This window comes from Mauremys reevesii, linkage group 13, assembly GCF_016161935.1.
Source record: "Mauremys reevesii isolate NIE-2019 linkage group 13, ASM1616193v1, whole genome shotgun sequence".
Taxonomy (NCBI): domain Eukaryota; kingdom Metazoa; phylum Chordata; order Testudines; family Geoemydidae; genus Mauremys; species Mauremys reevesii.
This window is the reverse complement of record NC_052635.1, coordinates 9313065-9334525: the sequence shown is the minus strand read 5'-3', so window position 1 is coordinate 9334525 and position 21461 is coordinate 9313065. Positions and strand designations below refer to the sequence as shown.

Sequence of the window (21461 nt, the reverse complement as noted above, 5' to 3'; positions counted from 1 at the left end):
TATGATGATAGGGATGACTGGAAAATTTATGGTGATAGGGATGACTGGAAAAAGACTAATGTAGTGCCCATCTTTAAAAAAAAGGGAAGAAGGAGGATCTGGGGAACTACAGACCAGTCAGCCTCACATCAGTCCTTGGAAAAATTATGGAGCAGGTCCTCAAGGAATCAATTCTGAAGCACTTTGAGGAGAGGAAAGTGATCAGGAACAGTTAGCATTGATTCACCAAGGGCAAGTCATGCCTGACTAATCTAATTGCCTTCCATGAGGAGATAACTGGGTCTGTCGATGAGGGGAAAGCATTGGATGTGTTATTCCTTGACTTTAGCAAAGCTTTTGATATGGTCTCCCACAGTATTCTTGCCAGCAAGTTAAAGAAGTATGGACTTGATTAATGAACTATAAGGTGGATAGAAAGTTGGCCAGAGCATCGGGCTCAATGGGTACTGATCAATGGCTCCATGTCTAGTTGGCAGCCGGTATCAAGTGGAGTGCTCCAAGGGTCTTTCCTGGGGCCAGTTTTGTTCAATATCTTCATTAATGATCTGGAGTATGGCATGGACTGTACCCTCAGCAAGTTTGCAGATGACACTAAGCTGGGAGGAGTGGTAGATATGCTAGAGGGTAGGGATAGGATACAAAGGGACCTAGACAAATTAGAGGATTGGGTTAAAAGAAACTTGATGAGGTTTAATAAGGACAAGTGCAGAGTCCTGCACTGAGGATGGAAGAATCCCATGCACTAATACAGATTAGGGACCGAATGGCTAGGCAGCAGTTCTGCAAAAAAGGAATAGGAGTTACAGTGGACGAGAAGCTGGATATGAGTCAACAGTGTGCCCTTGTTGCCAAGAAGGCTAATGGCATTTTGGGCTGTATAAGTAGGGGCATTACCAGCAGGTCGATGGACGTGATCATTCCCCTCTATTCAACATTGGTGAGGCATCATCTGGAATATGTGTCCAGTTTCGGGCCCCACACTACAAGGAGGATGTGGAAAATTTGGAAAGAGTCAATCAGAGAGCAACAAAATGATTAGGGGGCAGTGGGGTAGGTTTAGGTTGGGTATTAGGAAATACGTTTTCACTAGGAGGGTGGTAAAGCACTGGAATTGGTTACCTAGGGAGGTGGTGGAATCTCCTTCCTTAGAGATTTTTAAGGTTAGGCTTGACAAAGCCCTTTCTGAGATGATTTAGTTGGGAATTGATCCTGCTTTGAGCAGGGGGTTGGACTAGATGACCTCCTGAGGTCCCTTCCAACCCTGATATTCTATGATTCTATGATTTCAACTATCCCCATATTGACTGGGTATATATCACCTCAGGACGGGATGCAGAGAGAATGTTTCTTGATATCTTAAATAGCTGCTCCTTGGAAGCTAGTCCTGGGACACACCAGAGGTGAGGCAATTCTTGATTTAATCCTAAATGGAGCACAGGTTCTGGTCCAAGATGTAAATATAGATGGACCGCTTGGCAATAATTCAACATCCCTGTGGTGGGAAATACATCACTGTCAGCAGCCCACCACAGAAGCATTTAATTTCAGAAAGGGGAACTACACAAAAATAAGGAAGTTAGTTAAAAAGAAATTAAAAGGTACAGCACCAAAAGTGAAATCCCTGCAAGCTGCACGGAAACTTTTCAAAGATACCATAATGGAGGCTCAACTTAAATATATACCCCAAATTTAGAAACATAGTAAAAGAACCAAGAAAGTGCCACCCTGGATGAAGAAGAAAGTAAAAGAATCAATAAGAGGCAAAAAGACATTCTTTAAAAAGTATACGTTAATTTCTAATGAATAAAATAGAAAGGAGCATAAACTGTGGCAAATGAAATTTAAAAATATAATTAGGAAAGACAAAAAATAATTTAAAAAGCCCAGCTAGCTAAAGAAACTAAAAGTAATACCAATTTTTTAAAAGTACATCAGAAGCAGGAAGCCTGCTAAACAATCAGTGGGGCCACTGGATTATGGAGATTCTAAAGGTGCACTCCTGGATGATAAACCATTGCGGAGAGACTGAATGAATACTTTGCATCAATCTTCATGACTGAGGGCTTGTCTACACTACAGGACTATTTCGAATCTACTTAAGTCGAATTTGTGGATTCGACCTTAATAAGTCGAATTTGTGTATCCATACTAAATACACAAATTCGAACTTCTGAGTCCACATTCACGGGGCCAGCTTCGACTTTGGAAGCGGTGCACTGTGGGAAGCTATCCCACAGTTCCCGCACTCCCCGCTGCCCATTGGAATTGTGGGATTTCCCCCCAATGCATGCTGGGGGGAAAAATGTGTCGTCATTGAACCGTCAATCCCGCCCTCCCTCTCTTCCTTGAAAGCGCCGGCGGGAAATCTGTTCGCGCCCTTCTCTGGTCGGTTACAGCGCGGACGCCACAGCACTGCGAGCATGGAGCCCGCTGCGATCATCGCTGCACTTATGGCCGTTGTCAACTCCTCGCACGTTATCGTCCACCTCTTCCACAGTCAGATGCTGAGAAACCGGGCGAGGAGGCTCCGGCAGCACGGTGAGGAGAGTGGCGCAGACCTCTCAGAAAGCAGGGTACGCCGGGCAGTGGAGATCATGGTGGCAATGGGTCAAGTTCATGGTGTGGAACGGCGATTCTGGGCCCGGGAAACAAGCACAGACTGGTGGGACCGCATAGTGCTGCAGGTCTGGGATGACACAGAGTGGCTGCGAAACTTCAGGATGCGTAAGGGCACTTTCCTTGAACTGTGTGACTTGCTGTCCCCTGCCCTGAAGCGCCAGGACACAAGGATGCGAGCAGCCCTGACTGTGCAGAAGCGAGTGGCCATAGCCCTCTGGAAACTTGCCACGCCAGACAGCTACCGGTCAGTAGCGAACCACTTTGGCGTGGGCAAATCTACCGTGGGGATTGCTGTCATTCAAGTAGCCCACGCAATCGTTGAGCAACTGCTCTCAAAGGTAGTGACTGTCGGAAATGTCCAGGTCATCATAGATGGCTTCGCCGCGATGGGATTCCCAAACTGCGGTGGGGCTATAGATGGGACTCACATCCCTATCCTGGCACCAGCCCACCAGGCCAGCGAGTACATTAACCGAAAGGGCTACTTTTCAATGGTGCTGCAAGCTGTGGTGGACCATAGGGGACGTTTTACCAACATCAACGTCGGGTGGGCGGGCAAGGTTCATGACGCGTGTGTTCAGGAACTCTGGTCTGTTTAGACGCCTCCAGGCAGGCACTTTCTTCCCGGACCACAAAATAACGGTTGGGGATGTGCAGATGCCTACAGTGATCCTCGGGGACCCGGCCTACCCGCTAATGCCCTGGCTCATGAAGCCCTATACAGGCGCCTTGGACACTGAAAAGGAACTCTTCAACTACCGGCTGAGCAAGTGCAGAATGGTGGTGGAGTGTGCTTTCGGACGTCTCAAGGGTAGATGGCGGACCTTACTGACTCGCTCGGACATCAGCGAAAGAATATCCCCGTAGTTATTGCTGCTTGCTGTGTGCTCCACAATCTCTGTGAGAGCAAGGGCGAGACCTTTTGGCCGCTTGGGAGGTTGAGGCAAATCGCCTGGCTGCTGTTTACGATCAGCCAGACACCCGTGCTGAGAGAATATCCCAGCGGGAAGCGATATGCATCAGGAGGCTTTGAAAGCGAGTTTCCTCGCAGAGCAGGGTAACCTGTGACTGTCCACTTGATTTTAAGAGAGCCTGATCATAAACCAAGTTTTCCCCACTTCCCAAGGACGTTTTAAAACTAAGGACATGTTTTAGTAATTAATAATAAATCTTTCGTTGACTTTGCATTTCTGTTTATTCGTTGAAACATGGAAGCATTCTGTGCTGGTTAAGGTGTGCACTGATGGGTGGGTTTGCAGGAAGGGGCGAGGGTGCCGTCCTTGGATAGGGGTTACCATGACGGCTGTGGGTTTGGGCGTTGGAAGGGTGAGGGGTGTGGGGAAGGGTGAGTATCTGCCCCTGGATGAGGTCTATTTTTGGGGCTCAGGGCACCGGGAGGATCGTGACTACGGTCCAAATGCATGTGAAGGAAGCCTGCCTTTACATTCGGGGATGTCAGGCACCAGGACCCTGCACAAGCATACACCTCAAGGAAAGACCCGGGGCAGCATACACCACACAGACTGTCCCTGGTGCCTAGTGACTGCAGTCTGTGTGTGCCCTGCAGTTGACCCTGCAGCCAAGTCTGTAGCATGGCACTGTGGGCTATGCAGTGACATTACAATTAGCCCACAGAACAACAGAAAGTCTTCTGACACCACAAACGAGACGGAAACAGTCAGTAACACCACCCCGCTTTTAATAATGTAATACACATAGGGGGGATTGAACTTGGAGTTGGGACTGGTTGATGCTGTAAAGAAAGAGCTTGTACAAATTTACAGCGCGACAGTTGTCTCTAACATTATCGGTGTGCTGCGGTGCAGGGACAGTTCTCACGGCCCCTACCGCCCCTCCGTCTTGTCACTTTGGGTGAGGGGGGGACAGGACTTCTTGGCGTTGGAGGGCGGTTGCAGATGCACTGCAGGGGGGCTCTCTCCTCCTGACTGCGGTCTTGCAGAACATCTACAAGGCGCCGGGCGTGTCCGTTTGCTCCTCATTAGACCAAGCAGCGTTTGAGTCGCCTGCTGGTCTTCCTGCCGCCACCTATCCTCCCGTTCCAGGTGTGTGCGATGCTGCTGACACAGGCTCTCCTCGACTGTCTCTGCTCTGCCGCCTCCGCTCTGGAGCTGGCCATCAGTTCCTGGAACATGTCGTCCCTTGTCTTTTTCTTTCTGCGTCTAATCCAGGCCAGCCTCTGCAGTGGGATGGCGGGCAGTCCGGGAAGGAGCCGAAGCTGTGTGATGTGAAAAAGTAGGTGATTTCCTTGAACACATACATGTTTGCCAACAGTAAACACAGTCTAGTCAGTTTCAGTGAACAAGACCAAAGAGGGAACCAAGTCTCAGGAGATCTCAGAACTAGTCCGAGATTTCGGAATACGCTCTCATTGGCGGCGCCATTGCACTGGAGAGCGCACAAGCGAGGAAAGATAGCTGCATCCCTCTTGCACAAAGTCCTGGTAAGCCTTACAGTACAGAGTGCTTATCAGTTAGTGCTTAGCTGTGCTCTCCTGCTGGAGGCAATGTGCAAAGCAGAAAAGATGAGCGTTATGCGGCATCTCCCGCCAGTGAACAGGAAAGACCCTGTATGCTTTTCCTCTGAGGCCTGCCACAAGTGGCTGTTAAGCGAGGTCATTCTTATGCAAAGTAAAACTCTGTTAAGCGAGGTCATTCTTATGCAAAGTAAAACTCTGTTAAGCGAGGGTCATTCTTATGCAAAGTAAAAGTCTACCATGCACAATAGTAACAGTACACTAATTCCACTAATTAGATGCAGCACTTCCACAACGACATCACCCTGAGGCGTGTCAGGCGCACACAGAGAGCGGATGTTAATAGAAGCCCTGCACAGACCAGGACCCTACGCTGCCATGCTCGTAGAGGCGATGGTCCCCCTCTACCTGAGGATGGCATGGCGCGGAAGAGTGTGCTTCAACGGAGCACCCAATAAAGCACCTCTCCCAAGAAACCTCTTGCTGAGGCTTTTCCAGCTGCTCTCTGAGAGCTTTTTTGAAATATCCCCAGAGGACTATTGCTCCATTGCTGTTTGTGTAGACCTGCTGTTTGTTTAGTTTCATATTTAAAAATGTTTATATAGTATTTCTATTTTTTATATAAATCCCTGTTTCTTAAAAAATAAATGTTTCCCTGTTTGTAGCACTTACCGCCTGATCCTATTCCGAGTCCTGGTTAACGGGCGGGGACGGTTGGTAGGGGATCTCTGTGAGGGTGATGAAGAGATCCTGGCTGTCAGGGAAAGCGGGAGTGGGTTCGATGTCGCCTGCGCCGTCCTCTAAAGACCCTTCCTCATCTTCCCCATCGGCGAACAGGAGGGGAACTGTCCCGGTACACTATTCCGTCCTCGGAGTCCACCGTCACTGGTGGGGCACTGGTGGCAGACCCACCTAGAATGGCATGCAGTGCCTCGTAGAAGCGGCATGTCTGGGGCTGGGCTCCGGAGCGTCCGTTTGCCGCTCTGACTTTTTGATACCCTTGTCTTAGGTCCTTCACTTTCACGCGGCACTGCATCGCATCCCGGCTGTATCCTTTGTCTTTCATGGCTTTAGAGACCTTCTCGAAGGTCTTTGCGTTCCGCTTGTTGGAGCGCAGCTCCGAGAGCACAGACTCCTCGCCCCACACAGCGATCAGATCCTGGACTTCCCGGTCAGTCCATGCTGGGGACCTCTTTCTAGTCTGGGATTGCCCGGACTCCTCTGCTGGAGAGCTCTGCATCGTTGCAGGTGCTGCGGAGCTCGCCCCGATGTGCAACCAGAACGTCAGATTCAAACCGCCCAGACAGGAAAATGAATTCAAATTTTCGCGGGTCATTTCCTGTGTGGCTGGCCAGAGAATCCAAGCTCGGACTGCTGTCCAGAGCGTCAACAGAGTGGTGCACTGTGGGATAGCTCCCGGAGCTGCTAAGTTCGATTAGCATCCACACCAAGCCTAATTCGAGCTAGCAAGTGCGAATTTAGCGTTACTCCACCTGCCGGGGTGGAGTACCAAATTCGAACTAAAGAGCCCTCTAGTTCGAATTAAATGGCTTCCTGGTGTGGACGGTTGAGCGGTTAGTTCGAATTAACGCTGATAAATTCGAATTAAAGTCCTAGTGTAGACCAGGCCTGAGGATGTGATGGAGACTCCCAAACCTGAGCCATTATTTTAAGATGATGTATCTGAGAAACTGGCCCAGATAGAGGTGTCATTAGAGGAGGTTTTGGAATACATTGATATTCTAAACAGTAATAAATCACCAGACAGTATTCACCCAAGAGTTCTGAAGGAACTCAAATGTGAAATTGCAGAACTACTAACTGTGGTATGTAAGCTATCATTTAAATCAGCTTCTGTGCCAGATTACTGGAGGATAGCAAATGTGACACCAATTTTTAAAAAAGGTTCCAGCGGTAATCCTGGCAATTACTGTCTGGTACGCCTGATTTCAGTACCGGGCAAAGTGGTTGAAACTATAGTTAAGAAGACAATTATCAGACACATAGATGAATGTGATTTGTTGAGGAGGAGTCAAAATGTTTTTTGTAAAGGGAAGTTATGCCTCACTAATCTACTAGAAATCTTTGAGAGGGTGAACAAGCAGGTGGATGAGGGGGATCCAGTGGATATAGTGTGTAAGCAGAGTCAGAATGAGCTCTACCCTGACATCTGGTGGTGAATTATGGCGAGTGTGGAAAAGAACTTAGGGGGCTGATCTTGTTTGCATAGGCACACCCACTCCACCTAGCATGAGTCCATGGCAGCCCAAAATGATCACATTGAAAGCTGTGGGATCCCCAATTTCTCGATAATTAGGGTAGGAAGAATAAAGTGTTGCTACCCTGATTATGTGAATGAGGGACTATGAACCTGTTTTATGACAGAGGGTCTCACCATCAACTAAGTAGCACTTGCTAGACAAGGGACATGGGTTCCATTTCCCATGTGAATTGAGAGAGGTTGGGGACAGGTGTGTGTACCTGATGGTATGGGCCCCCTTTGAGGGCCTGACATACCAATTGCACCACTTTCTCTCTCTCTCTCCACTGTTGAATAGCAGAGCTAATTTTGATTCTATTAGGAGTCTAGCTAGAGGCTGCTGAGTGAATTCACTTTGGGTGAATGGTGCACCAGCTGAAATCACTAAGCACTGAAGCCACTAAAAGAGCTAAAATTACTGAGCTGAGATCACTGAGTGCTGTGTTAACTAGTGGGGGAGCCTGAAGATATATTGCTAAGTGGCTGGCTGAGCTGTTTGCAGGATGGTTGGAGTGGTGAGTGCAGCAGAGTGGAGCTGAGCAGTTTGTGGGGACAGCTGGAGTGGTTGATGGGATGGCTGGTGGAGTGGAGGAGCTGGTGGGGTGGTTGGAGCGGCCCACGGAACAGAGAGTGGAGCAGAATGGAGCAGTTTGTGGGGATGGCTGGAGGAGCGGAGCAGAGTTGTTTGTGGTGAAGGCTGCAGCAGATCTCTACAGAGAGGCGGGGCAGTCGGCCTTGGCCCATGTAAGGTGCCCTTTAACACCCTGTGTGGCCCCCCCCAATTCCACCCAGGCTGGGGGGGTAAAACTCTGCAGATGAACTTTTGAACTCTAGGGTGGCACTGACCAGGGCAGAGACTTTTGTGGTTGTTGGACTTTGGGGTGATTTGGACTTAAGACCCTGAAGGGAAAAAGACGTTGCCAAATGTACTTGGAGGTGTGTCTTTTGCTCATGGTTTGTGTTATAATCCTGTTTGTGGTGTTCCCCCAACATAAGGCCGCATTGTTTCCCTCCTTTATTAAAAGTATTTTGCTACTCTCGGACTCTGTGCTTGTGAGAGGGGAAGTATTGCCTCCTAGAGGCGCCCGGGGGTGGGGGGGTAATATAATTGTCCCAGGTCACTGGGTGGGGGCTCAATCCGGTTTTGTATTGTGTTATTGAAATGGAACCCCCTGGATACTGAACCGGGCCCTTGTTGCTGCCAACTCAGAGGGGCAGAAGGGTTACAAGTGTATTTAGATTTTTAGAAAGCTTTTGACAAGGTCCCTCACCAAAGGCTCTTAAACAAAGTAAGCTGTCATGGGATTAGAGGGAAGGTACTGTCATGGATCAGTAACTGGCTAAAAGATAGGAAACAAAGAGTAGGAATAAATGGTCATTTTTCAGAATGGAGAGAGAGAAATTGTGCTGTCCCCCCAGGGGTCACTACTGGGACCAGTACTGCTCAACATATTCATAAATGATGTAGAAAAAGGGGTAAACAGTTAGGTGGCAAAATTTGCAGAAGATACAAAACTACTCAGGATAGCTCAGCCCAAAGCAGACTGTGAAGAGTTACAAAGGCATCTCACAAAACTGGATGACTGGGCAACAAAATGGCAGATTAAATTCAGTGTTGATAAATGCAAAGTAATGCACATTGGAAAACATAATCCCAGCTATATATTTAAAATGATGGGGTGTAAATTAGCTGTTACCACTCAAGAAAGAGATCTTGGAGTTAATGTGGATAGTTCTCTGCAAACCTACACTCAATATGCAGTTGCTATCAAAAAAGGCAAACAGAATGTTGGGAATCATTAGGAAAGGCATTGCTAAGACATAAAATATCATATTGCCTCTATATAAATCCACGGCGATCCCATATCTTGAATACTATGTGCAGGTGTATTTGACCTATCTAAAAAAAACATATATTGGAATTGGAAAATGTTAAAAAAAGAGCAACAAAAATGATTGGGGGTATGGAATGGCTTTCTGTATGGGAAGAGATTAATAAGACTGGGAATTTTCAGCATGGAAAAGAGACGACTAAGAGGGATATGATAGATGTCTATAAAATTATGACTGGTGTGGAGAAAGTAAATAAGGAAGTTTACTCCTTCTCATACCAGAAGAACTAAAGGTCACCCAATGATTTTAATAGGCAGCAGATTTAAAACAAATAAAAGGAAGTATTTCTTCACACAAAGCATAGTCAACCCATGGAACTCTTTGCCAGAGGATGTTGTAAAGCCCATGACTATAATATGGTTCAAAAAGAATTAGATAAATTCATGGAGGATAGGTCCATCAATGGCTATTAACCAGGATGGGCAGGGATTATGTCCCTATCCTCTGTTTGCCAGAACCTGGGAATGGGTGACGGGATGGGTCACTTGATGATTTCCTGTTCTGTTCATTCCCTCTGAGGCACCAGGCATTGGCCACTGTCAGAAGACAGGATACTGGGCTGGATGGACTTTTGGTCTGACCCAATATGGCCATTCTTATGTTCTTATGATGTCTAGTTTAATATGTGTTCCAGGATTTGAGATTCTCATGCTTAGAACCTCCATCCCATTTAAATAACCATAAAATATTCTATGATATTGATATGACGGTTCATAGAGAGAAACCTGTGAAATGGGCACCCAGCTGGGAAATTGGCCGATTAATATATAGAAAATTGCTAGGTAGCATAACAGAGATAGTGAGGAATCGGAGAGCAGGAAGAAGCCTAGTCATGGACACCCACCCAGAGGAAGGATGTACTCCAGCAGGACACAGGCCTCCTCAGAGGTACCCCAGGAAAAAGTGGGGAAAAGTGGTGTCATGTCTGTAAAAAACTGGGTTGTATCTCTCAGAATTGTCCCATCTATCCACTGATGGTGAGAATAGTCCCAGAACAGCTGTCTGTGCTTATGGAGTTAACTTTGTGACTGGTTCAGGTTCTTTGCACACTCAGGGAGATGTAGCTGCATCATTATACCCTATGCATTTTCCCCCTCTCAGAGCAATTGTCTCAGGCTGCCTATAGATTGAGGCAGGTGTTGCATTGGTTAACTGAGGACAGCCCACTCCATCCCATGCGTGATTGGCTCATGCAAGACTCAGACAGTCTTTGCTCTATTGATTACACTTGGCTTTTGTTTTGGGAAACATTTCCAAGCTTTCCTTCTCAACCACGAGGATTCGAAAATGGCTATAGTTTAGGAAATGGAAGCTGAGATTCTCTTGTAATGTCATGACTCCTGGAGCTGAAGCCCTGGACACTGGTTTATAGTCCTTAAATTTTAATCCAGCCTTAAATGCTTCCTAATACCATGTTTCCATATGCAGAGTTGCTTATGTTGGGGTTATTGTGTGAACTGGAACTGGCAAGGGACATAATCTCTATAATTGTGTCTAGGAGGAGAGGCAGTTGCTGAGATGATGAAGGAGAGGGGACGTGTGCAGAAGGCAATCTTTCTAATAACATTAAAATAATTGTTTAAAAAGGAACTCTTCTAGCCACAAACCTACAGAAACTTTTTTTCAATTCTTCATCCCTAGGGAAAAGAAAACCTCCAGTCTCTCCAAAAAAACCTTTAAAGAGATTATGACATTGACACCTTGAATAAATGACAAATTAATCTGATTCCCACATTTAATCAAACATATTCCACCCTGCAAATTCCTACCACAAAAAGTCATCGGTAACAAAAAAAAGTCAACCAATGAATCAACAAAATGAAACACAGAAAAGAAACAATCAAGTAAACAAACAAGCCAAACCTCTTAAACTCCACCCACAATTTTTTACGCTCAAAAAGAAGAAGATAAAGAGATTTCATGTTCACTAGTGACTTAGCTATGGCTGTTGCTATTCTGTGCAACATGCTCCAATAGCATGGCAATGTTAGCAGTATAAATCCCAAAGAGAGATAGGTGTGTATGTACATTTAGGGATAGATATTTAGATTCTGGTCTTATTTACACTGGTGAAATTCTAAACTAACTCATTTAACTTCAAATGAGTTAGTCTGGATTTTATGAATTCATAAACAGATTGCAGCCTGTGTTCTCAAGGAGACAATTTTGTCATCAGTTGGTTATATCCATAAAGAAGCTCAGAATGAAATTTCAATCAAGGAGCAATGATGGACATTTTAATTCTTGGTGAGTAACCTCCAGACAATCAGTTTCTTTAATGCAGCTTTGATCTCCTTGTTCCTCATGCTGTAGATGATCGGATTCATCACTGGAGGCACCAGGGAATAGAGAACACCTATCATGAGATCCAGACCTGATTCTGAGCTGGAGGTGGGTTTCATGTACTCAAAGAAGCCCGTGCAAAGAAACAAAGAGACCACAGTGAGGTGAGGAAGGCAGGTGGAGAAGGTTTTACACTGGCCCTGCTCAGAGGGGATTCTCAGCACTGCTTTGAAGATCTGAACATAAGACAGAATTATAAACACAAAGCAGTTTAAACCTAAAAACATACCAAAGTCAAGAAGCCCAACTTCACTGAGGTATGAGTCAGAGCAGGCGAGCTTGAGCAGCTGGGGGATTTCACAGAAGAACTGGTGGATGACATTTGTCTGGCAGAAGGGTAACCTGAAAGTGTTCCCGGTGTGCATTACAGAGTAGACAATACCAGTAATCCAGGCACTGGCTGCCATTTGGACACAAGCTCTCCTGTTCATCACTATCTCGTAGTGCAGTGGTTGGCAGATGGCGACATATCGGTCATATGCCATGATGGTGAGTAAGGCAAGATCAGTTGAAGTGAAGACTACAAATAGAAACACTTGGGTGATGCATCCAGGATAAGAAATTACCTTGGTGTTCATGAGGGAATTGACCATGGATTTGGGGATGGTGACGGAGATGGAGCCGAGGTCTAGGATAGATAGATTCGCCAGGAAGAAGTACATGGGGGTGTGAAGATGGTGGTCGAGGGCTATGGCTGCGATGATGAGAAGATTCCCTATCAGGCCTGCCAAATAAATCATCAGGAACACCACAAAGTGCAAAATCTGCAGCTCCCAAATGTCAGAGAATCCCAGGAGAAGGAACTCGGTCAGGGTGGTTTGGTTGGACATTTTTTTTTCTCAGTTCATTGTGTGATGGCTGAGGAGGGAAGGACAAAGACAGTGGTGGGGATTACAGTGACAGCAGGAGTGGCCCTGATTCCCCGCAGCAATATCTCATAATGTGAGTGTCAACAATGCACAGCACTCGTCACTGCTCTTAACTAGGAGTGGTGAGTTATCACACATGTAAATTGGTGCGTCTCCCTTAAAGTCAATGGAGCTGCATCAGTTTGCACCATCTAAAGATCTGGCTCAGGATGTGGCTTGATAAAACGCCGTGTGAAGGATGGAGCAAAGCACAACCCAATGCAACATTCTAGCCAAGATGGATTCTCTCTTGCTACAAACAGCAGGCTGTGAACTTGGGCTTGAAACTAAAATGTTAACCCTGCCTGGTATCCACTTTCCAGGGAAATATGACATAGACTCATTTAATATCCTTCATTAGAGCTCGTCTCTATTGATTCTACTGCAGCACCACATAGATGACCTACTGCCTGCTTATGTAATGATTTATGACACAAGATCCCACTTCCATCTCTGTGTACTGATGAGAATTGCTCAGCTACCTCACTGCTGCATCATTTACCTCTGTCACGTTATGTCTGTGCGAGTCATTAACCGTCAGGAGACTTGGGTTCTTGGCTGTGCCACTGACCTGCTGTGTGACCTTGGGCCAGTCACTTCCCTGTGCCTCTGTTTCCCCTCCAGCCCGTTCTCTGCCTTGTCTGCTGTGAAAAAGGGCTCTGCTTTATTATGTGTATGTTTGGTGCCCCCATTTACAGCATTTGTGTTTAGCGGGCAGCCATGTGGGACAGAGGATATAGCGCTAAAGCTGAATATCTAGGTTCTAATCCCATTGACATTTTCTATGTCCTCGGCATGGATAAGAGAGACAGGTTTTGGCTAAGGGCTTCAATTCTCTGTTCTTCATTTAAGGCACTAGTATGTTTAATACTGATGCTGTTTGTTGCCAACTTCGCTGCTTACTCAATTTTATGAGTCACCAAATAACCCTTTGAAATAGAAAAAAAACACCATTGTAGTATAGTGACTGGGTTCAAATTTTACTATTATTGTACAGCATCAATGTTCCCACTCTCGCTTACTTCTAAGTTTCTAATCTGGGGTATTCAGACATTTTCTGTTTAAATTATTTCAAAGGAAAACTGGTTTTCAACTAAAGAAATATTCTGATGAAGCCTGTGTTATTCTTGAAACTCATGTGTTGGAAAACTCAAAATACTTTTTTTTTTTATTTAAGTGAAAATGTTTCCGTTTCCAGCAGTTTACCTGAAATTGTCTGGTTCTCAATGAACAAAAATAAAACACACAAAAACATGATTTTCACAATATCTATGAAAAGTTAATGGTTTATTGCTGGAGAAAAAAAATCAACAACCCTCAGAGCAGCTCTAAATGTTTGATTAAATCATATAAAAAGCCTTGAAGATTTCCAATTGTAACTCCTAGTTCTGTTATGAAATTTGACTAGCATATAAATACCTAAACATGTGTGATTGAAATAAGAAACTTACTGTGCTGATGTTTGTGAAATGTTTCCCGGCCCATGATGCATGAGAGACTTCACAGCCAGGGTCCTTCAGTCATTGCCTGTCTGTATAAATAATGCCCCAATCACCCTGTTATCCAGCATCTGTTTCACTCTCGCTTCACCATGTTTCCCAAGCAGCTGGGTCTCTCCGCAGTTCCTAGCAGGCAGGGACCCACTCCATAGATGGGTGCTCCCTGCTCCCCATCTCAGGCAGGCTTGGCTGAGAGGTGAAGGACTAAATAGGATGGGGGAAAAAGCCCCTCCCATCACTGAAACTGATCCTGGCTTGTTCAGGCTGCTTGTTCACAACCCAGGATGTCCCTGTTCTGGGGACGGAGCTAAATAATTGGAGGGCTGTGAGCTGAGCTCTGATCTCACCTCAGGAGTAAACAACACTGACAAGCTGCCCTAGACGTACCTAACCCCCCAGAGGGGGAACACAACATGCCCTGGATCTCACATGATGGCATCACCCTGAAAGGAGCCCTGGATACTCATAAGGCAGGGCTGAGGCCCAAAGGGTGTCAGAAGGAGATTACACAATAAACTATATATTTGTAGCACAGACATGTGACCTACAATAGCTCAGAGCCCAGTGGCAACAGAGCCCCAGCTGGCCTGGAATAGCCTGTTCCTTCATTAATGCGACATCATTACCTCTGAGAGAGCAGAGATTTTTTTTTCTCCTGCTTTGCATCAGCAGCTCTTGGGATGCACCCAGCAGAGGAAGCCACAGCTCAGCCTGTCCTGGCTGTTTGAGGTTGGTCACTAAGAAGCAGCCAGAGGCAAACACAAAAAGCTCCTAGCTACGTCCTAAATTGATGTAAATTGATACAGTTCCATTGAGTTCCGAGTAGTTAAGGCTCTTTACGGCAAGTGGAGATTTGGCCATTTGATTCCAATGGAGCCAGTCTGATTTCCATTAGCTGGGGATCTTGCCCTAAGATGCCCATGAAGCTATGTCAGTTTTCACCACCTGGGGAATCTGGCCTCATTAACTCCACTGGAGCTAGTGCTGATTTACCCCAGCAGTGGTTTTTGCTCATTGACACCAATGGAGCTATGGCTGATATTTACCTGCTGGGGATCTCGCCTCGTTAAACAGTTTCAAATCCATTTCCTTTACCTGTGAATCTGAATTGAAGAACTTTAAGTCGCAAAAAAGGGCTTCGTCATGTGGACGGGTCTAGGCTTAAATCGAGGTAACGCTGCTAAATTCGACCATAAATCACAGTGTAGACCAGGCCTCAGGCAAGAGCAAAAACAACTGACACAGGATAGATTTACCTCCACAGGGCTACCAATCTGTAAGTTCTCAAAGGCCCCTAGAAAGGCATCGTCGAGCTGTTGAGAGATTTTCAGAAAAGAGTGTAAGTTCCCACTGCTTGTTTTAGTTCTATGCAATCCCAGGTCAGTTCCTAACCCCATTATACCCCATCCTCGACCATCACTTCTTAATCGTTCATTTACCTGAGTGATGTCTTTTCCATTAACTTTGTCCACTGGTGATTCCTCTGAGCCGTGGTCACCTTCCTCCATAGGGATGGACAACAAGAGGCCTTCACGCTCATCGGTCTTCCTCATGAGCAGTTGGGTTTCAGGGTCAGGTTCTGGCGTATCCATCAACGGTTGAGTCAAAGGGCCCTCGTCGGAACTGTTGCTGATGTAGTGCTTTCTCCACACAAGTCCAAAGGTGCTCCATGTTTCCTCTCACCATTTCCACAATTTCTAAAACATGCGCTCTTGGTAAGAAGTGGACTCTTCTGCCTGGTGCTGGGATTTATGGGATGGTGGTGCTGTGCTCTGATTGGCACCGTACTTGTATGAGGTGAATTTAAAAATATTATTTCTTTTGTTTATCACTTTTACAGTGCAAATATTTGGAATAAAAATAGTAATATAAAGTGAGCACTGTACACTTTGTATTCTGTATTGTAATTTAAATCAATATATTTGAAAATGTAGAAAAACATCCAAAATATTTAATAAATTTCAATTGGTATTCTATTGTTTAGCAGTGCGATTAAAACTGTGATGAATCACTATTCATTTTTAAATAACAATTAATTTTTTCAAGTTATTTGCATGAGTTAACTGTTATTAATCAAGTATCAGAGGGGTAGCTGTGTTAGTCTGGATCTGTAAAAGCAGCAAAGAGTCCATTGGCGCCTTATAGACTAACAGTCGTATTGAAGCATGAGCTTTCGTGCATGTATCCGACAAAGTGGGGTATTCATCCGTGAAAGCTCATGCTCCAATACGTCTGTTAGTCTATAAGGTGCCACAGGACTCCTTGCTGTTATTAATCGACAGCCCTAATTTCTAGTCAACACAGCTCAAAGCTCACAGACGATGTATGTCTTGTAGTTCTTGTAAATGAGCTATGGACTAAGAACTATTCACATAAATTCTTTTATATGTAATACTGAATAATGAAGCCTATCAAAGAAATCATGAGCTGAAAATCAACATTCATGGACAGAAAAAGGGCAAAATAATTGCCATTGATTATTAATGAGTATCTATCTATCTATCTATCTATCCACATATTCTGCTTTTATCTATTGTACATGTAATGTACACAATTATGCACAAACATGATTTATTATTATTACTACTAATAATAATAATTAATAATAACAACAGTCAACTTCTGTGAGCTAGACACAATTGGATCCTTGTGTGATGAGAAACCACTGGCCAAATCCAAATCAACTTTTTGAAGTGAATGACTAAATCCCATTTGTTACGCTTACAGGTTACACCTCTGCTCTCTTCTCTGGTGTCTGAGTGCACATCCTCAGGTCTCAGACTTGTGCCTGTCCCTCTATTAGGATGCAATCATGTGATTCTTCCCCTTTCAAACTAGGTCCCAACCTGTAGCACGTTATGCACTGACTATGATTTCTCCCACTGGGTTTGATACCAGCACTTCTTCCCACAGGAACTGTGACCAGTAGCACCTTGAATGACTAGCCGGCCTTCTCCATGCAAAGAATGATTTATGAGTAAAGCATAACTATGAGAAAATATGAGAGACCAATTCCAGCCCCATCACAGCAACAGTTTATAGGACAAACATTTGGCCTTTTTATCCAGACTCAATTTGACTTTCGGAAACATTGTTGTTGCTTTCTCTCCCAAAAGGCCCTTTTCATCATAGCAAGAACAATACTGTATTTATTTATTTAAATTAAAAGTAATAATAAATGTAATTAGATGAGGGTCTAGGTGCCCTCACACATCATAAATAACATGGTAAAATTTCATCAGCATTAAAATAAACTTCTGAACTGGAACTCAGCTCTCCAGACACCTAAAAAAATCTTTTTTCCCCCCAAATTCTTCATTAATGTGGAAAGCAAAATGTCCAGTCTCTCAGAAGGCTCCATAAAAGAGATTAGGACATTGACATTTTGAATAGATGGCAAAATAATGGATAATTTAACCAGACATATTCCACCCTCCCAAATTCCTACCCCCAAAAGAAACTAACCAACCGATCAACAAAATGAACCACAATGAATAGTAAACAAGTAGTCAAACACACAAGCCAAACCTCTCACACCCCAAGAACAATTTTTACCCCAAAATAGGAGAAGAACCAGAGACTTCATTAAGTCCACTGGGGACTTAGCTGTGGCTATTGATAGTCTGTGCAACATGCTCAGATACAGTCGTAGCAGCAGCTGTATAAATCCAATAGATAGATAGATAGATAGATTAGATTAGATGTGTATGAAATGTAGGCATAGATATATAGATTCTGATCTTATTTACACTGGTGTAATCCTTCACTAACTCATTTAACTTCAGTGAACTTAGTCTATATTTGATGACTTCATAATTGCACCAAGGAGAAAGGTCATCAGTTGATTATATATATTTAGGAATTCAGAATGAAATCAAAGTCAAGGAACAATGACGGTCATTACAATTCTTGGCGAATAACCTCTACACAATCAGTTCCTTTAATGCAGCTTTGATCTTGTTGTTCCTCATGCTATAGATGATCGGATTCATCATTGGAGGCACCAGAGCATAGAGAACATCATGAGATCCATATTTGACATTAAGCTGGAGATGGGTTTCAGATACTCAAAGATGCCAGTGCAAAGAAACAATGAGATCACAGTGAGGTGAGGGAGGCAGGTCGAGAAGGCTTTACGCTGGCCTGGCTCAGATGGTATTCTCTGCACAGTTTGGAAGATCTGAACATAAGACACAATTATAAAAACAAAACAGTTTAAACCAAAAAACACAAGAAAGGCAAGAAGCCCAACTTCACTGAGGTACGAGTCAGAGCAGGCAAGCTTTAGTAGCTGGGAGATTTCACAGAAGAACTGGCTGATGACACTGGACTGGCAGAATGGTAACCTGAAGGTGTTCCCAGTGTGCAGTGCAGAGTAGACAATACTAGTAATCCAGGCACTGGATGCCATTTGGACACAAACTCTCCTGTTTATCACTCTCTTGTAGTGCAGTGGTTGACAGATGTTGACGTATCGGTTGTATGCCATGACAGTGAGTAAGGCAAGAGCAGCTGCAGTGAAGACTAAAAAGAGAAAAACTTGGGTGACACATCCAAGATAAGAAATCAATCTGGTGTTGATGAGGGAATTGGCCATGGATTTGGGGATGGTGACAGAGATGGAGCCAAGGTCTATAATGGACAGATTCATCAGGAAGAAATACATGGGGGTGTGGAGATAGTCATCGAGGGCTATGGCTGTGATGATGAGAAGGTTCCCCATCAGGGCTGCCAGGTAAATCACCAGGAACACCACAAAGTGCAAAATCTGCAGCTCCCGAACATCAGAGAATCCCAAGAGAAGGAATTTGATCAAGTTGGTTCGGCTGGACATTTTCTTTCTCAGTTCATTGTGTGATGGCTGTGGAGGGAAGGACAAAGACAGTGGGGGGATTACAGCGACAGAGGGAGTGGCCCTGATTCCTTACAGCAATATCTCATAATGTGAGTGTCAATGATGGACAGCACTTGTCACTGCTATTACCTAGGAGTGGTGAGATATCACATAAATGTAAATTGGCGCAGCTCCCTTCAAGTCAATGGAGCTGCATCAGTTTGCACCATCTGAAGATCTGGCTCAGGCTGTGGCTTGGTATAATACAATATGAGGGATGGAGCAAAGCACATCCAAACCCAATGATCTAGTCAAGATAACTCCCCTGTTGCTCCAGACAGCAGGCTGTAAACTTGGATATGAAGCTAAAATACTAAAAAGCTAATGCTGCCTAATTTCCACTTTCCAGGGAAATATTTACATGTACTCACAAAGCATCCAATATGACAGCACATTTGTAATGTTTCCACTGCAGCACCACACAGATGGGGTGCCTGCTTACAAACAGATTTATGGCATCGAATCCCAGCTGCATTTCCATCGCTGTATGATGAGCGCCTAATAGCATCACTCAGCTAATTCTATGTTGTGCAATATCAGTGCTGTCACCCTGGTTTAATTCTAAGTTTCCATCTTGGGGAACAGAGATATTTTCTGTTTAAATTATTTCAAAGGAGAACTGAGTTTTCAAATGAAGAAATTTACATGGGAAGTTTCTGCTATGCTTAAAAACATTTTTATTGTAAAAAAAAATTCAAAAAATTCAGTGAAAATTTCCCCATTTTCAGAAGTTTTTATTAGCAATTCTTTGGTTCTCAATTAACAAAAACAAAAATGTTTTGGATTTCACAAATTCTGTGAAAATTGTTTTTTTTTCCCCTGCTGCGGGAGGGTGGGGGGAGAAAGTCAATAAGCTATAGACGTTTAAATTATAGTAAAAGGCTTGAGTTTCAGTTGTAACTCATACTTCTATTACGACATTTCTCCAGTACCTCTATACTCAAACAACTTTAATTGAGATTATAAACTTACAATGTTGGTCTTTGTGGATTTTTTTCCAGCCTGTGATGCATCTGGCAGTCCACTGACAGCCTTCTTCAGTCCTTGTCTATCTGTGCACATATCAATAATGCCTCTCAGCTCTGACACTGATCCTGGCTTGTGCAGGTTTCAAGACAGGGTCACAGCTCAGGATGTAGTGATCAATGGCATGATGTCAAGTTGGGGCAGCTGGTATTAAGCGGAGTGCCCCAGAGGTCGGTCCTGGGGCCAGTTTTGTTCAATATGTTCATTAATGATCTGGATGATGGGATGAATTGCACCCTCAGCAAATTCACGAATGACACTAAGCTGCGGGGAGAGGTAGATATGCTGGAGAGTAGAGTGACCTAGACAAATTGGAAGATTGGGCCAAAAGATATCTGATGGGGTTCAACAAGGACAAATGCAGAGTCCTGCATTTAGGATGGAAGAATCCCATGCACTGCTAAAGGCTGGAAACCAACTGGCTAAGCAGCAGTTCTGCAGAAAAGGACTCAAGGATTACAGTGGACAAGAAGCTGATATGAGTCAGCAGTGTGCCCTTGTTGCCAAGAAGGCTAACGACATATTGGGCTGCATTAGTAGGAACATTGCCAGCAGCTCGAGGGACGTGATCATTCCTCTCTATTTGATATTGGTGTGGCCTCATCTGGAGTACTGTGTCCAGTTTTGGGCCCCACACTACAAAAAGGATGTGGAAAACTTGGAAAGAGTCCAGCGAGGGGCAACAGAAATGATTAGGGAGCTGGAGCACATGACTTATGAGGAGAGGCTGAGGGAACTGGGATGTTTAGTCTGCAGAAGAGAAGAATGAGGGGGGATTTGATAGCTGCTTTCAACTACCTGAAAGGGGGTTTCAAAGAGGACGGATCTAGACTGTTATCAGTGGTACCTGATGACAGAACAAGGACCAATGGTCTCAAGTTGCAGCAGGGGCGGTTTAGGTTGGATATTAGGAAAAACTTTTTCACTAGGAGGGTGGTGAAGCACTGGAATGGGTTACCTAGGGAGGTGGTGGAATCTCCTTCCTTGGAGGTTTTTAAGGTCAGACTTGACAAAGCCCTGGCTGGGATGATTTAGTTGGGAATTGGTCCTGCTTTGAGCAGGGGGTTGGACTAGATGAATTCCTGAGGTCCCTTCCAACCCTGATATTCTATGATTCTATGTATCTGCCCTGGAGCTAAATAGCTGAATCCGGTCTCCAGGGCTGTGAGCTCAGCTCTGATCTCTAATCTGGGGTAAAACATCCTGACTACCTGCCTCAGCTGACACTAACTCCCTAGAGGGGTAACACGACCAACACTGGTTCCCACTGAATGGACCTGTGGCTAAAAACAAAGCAGGGCTGAGGAGCAAAGGCTGTCTGAAGGAGATTGCAGAAGAAGATGTAGGTTTGAAACCCAGACACGTGACCTACAATACCTCAGAACATGGTGGCACCACAGCCCCAGCTGGCCTGGAATAGCCTGTTCCTTCATTAACCCCACATAAACAGCTCTGAGAGAGCAGAGTTTTACACACACACACACACACACACACACACACACACACACACACACACACACACACA

The 21461-nt window shown here is 44.8% G+C and overlaps 2 protein-coding genes across 2 annotated transcripts; both read right to left on the bottom strand.

The window, feature by feature from the left end:
• Positions 1-11503: 11503 nt before the first annotated feature.
• Positions 11504-12439, bottom strand: LOC120381157 (olfactory receptor 14A16-like). Its single transcript, XM_039499282.1, has one exon. It carries the CDS (start codon positions 12437-12439, stop codon positions 11504-11506), a length of 936 nt encoding a protein of 311 aa, XP_039355216.1.
• Positions 12440-18007: 5568 nt separating this feature from the next.
• Positions 18008-18850, bottom strand: LOC120379940 (olfactory receptor 14A16-like). Its single transcript, XM_039497454.1, has one exon. The coding sequence runs from the start codon at positions 18848-18850 to the stop codon at positions 18008-18010; it is 843 nt and encodes a 280-aa protein (XP_039353388.1).
• Positions 18851-21461: the final 2611 nt, after the last annotated feature.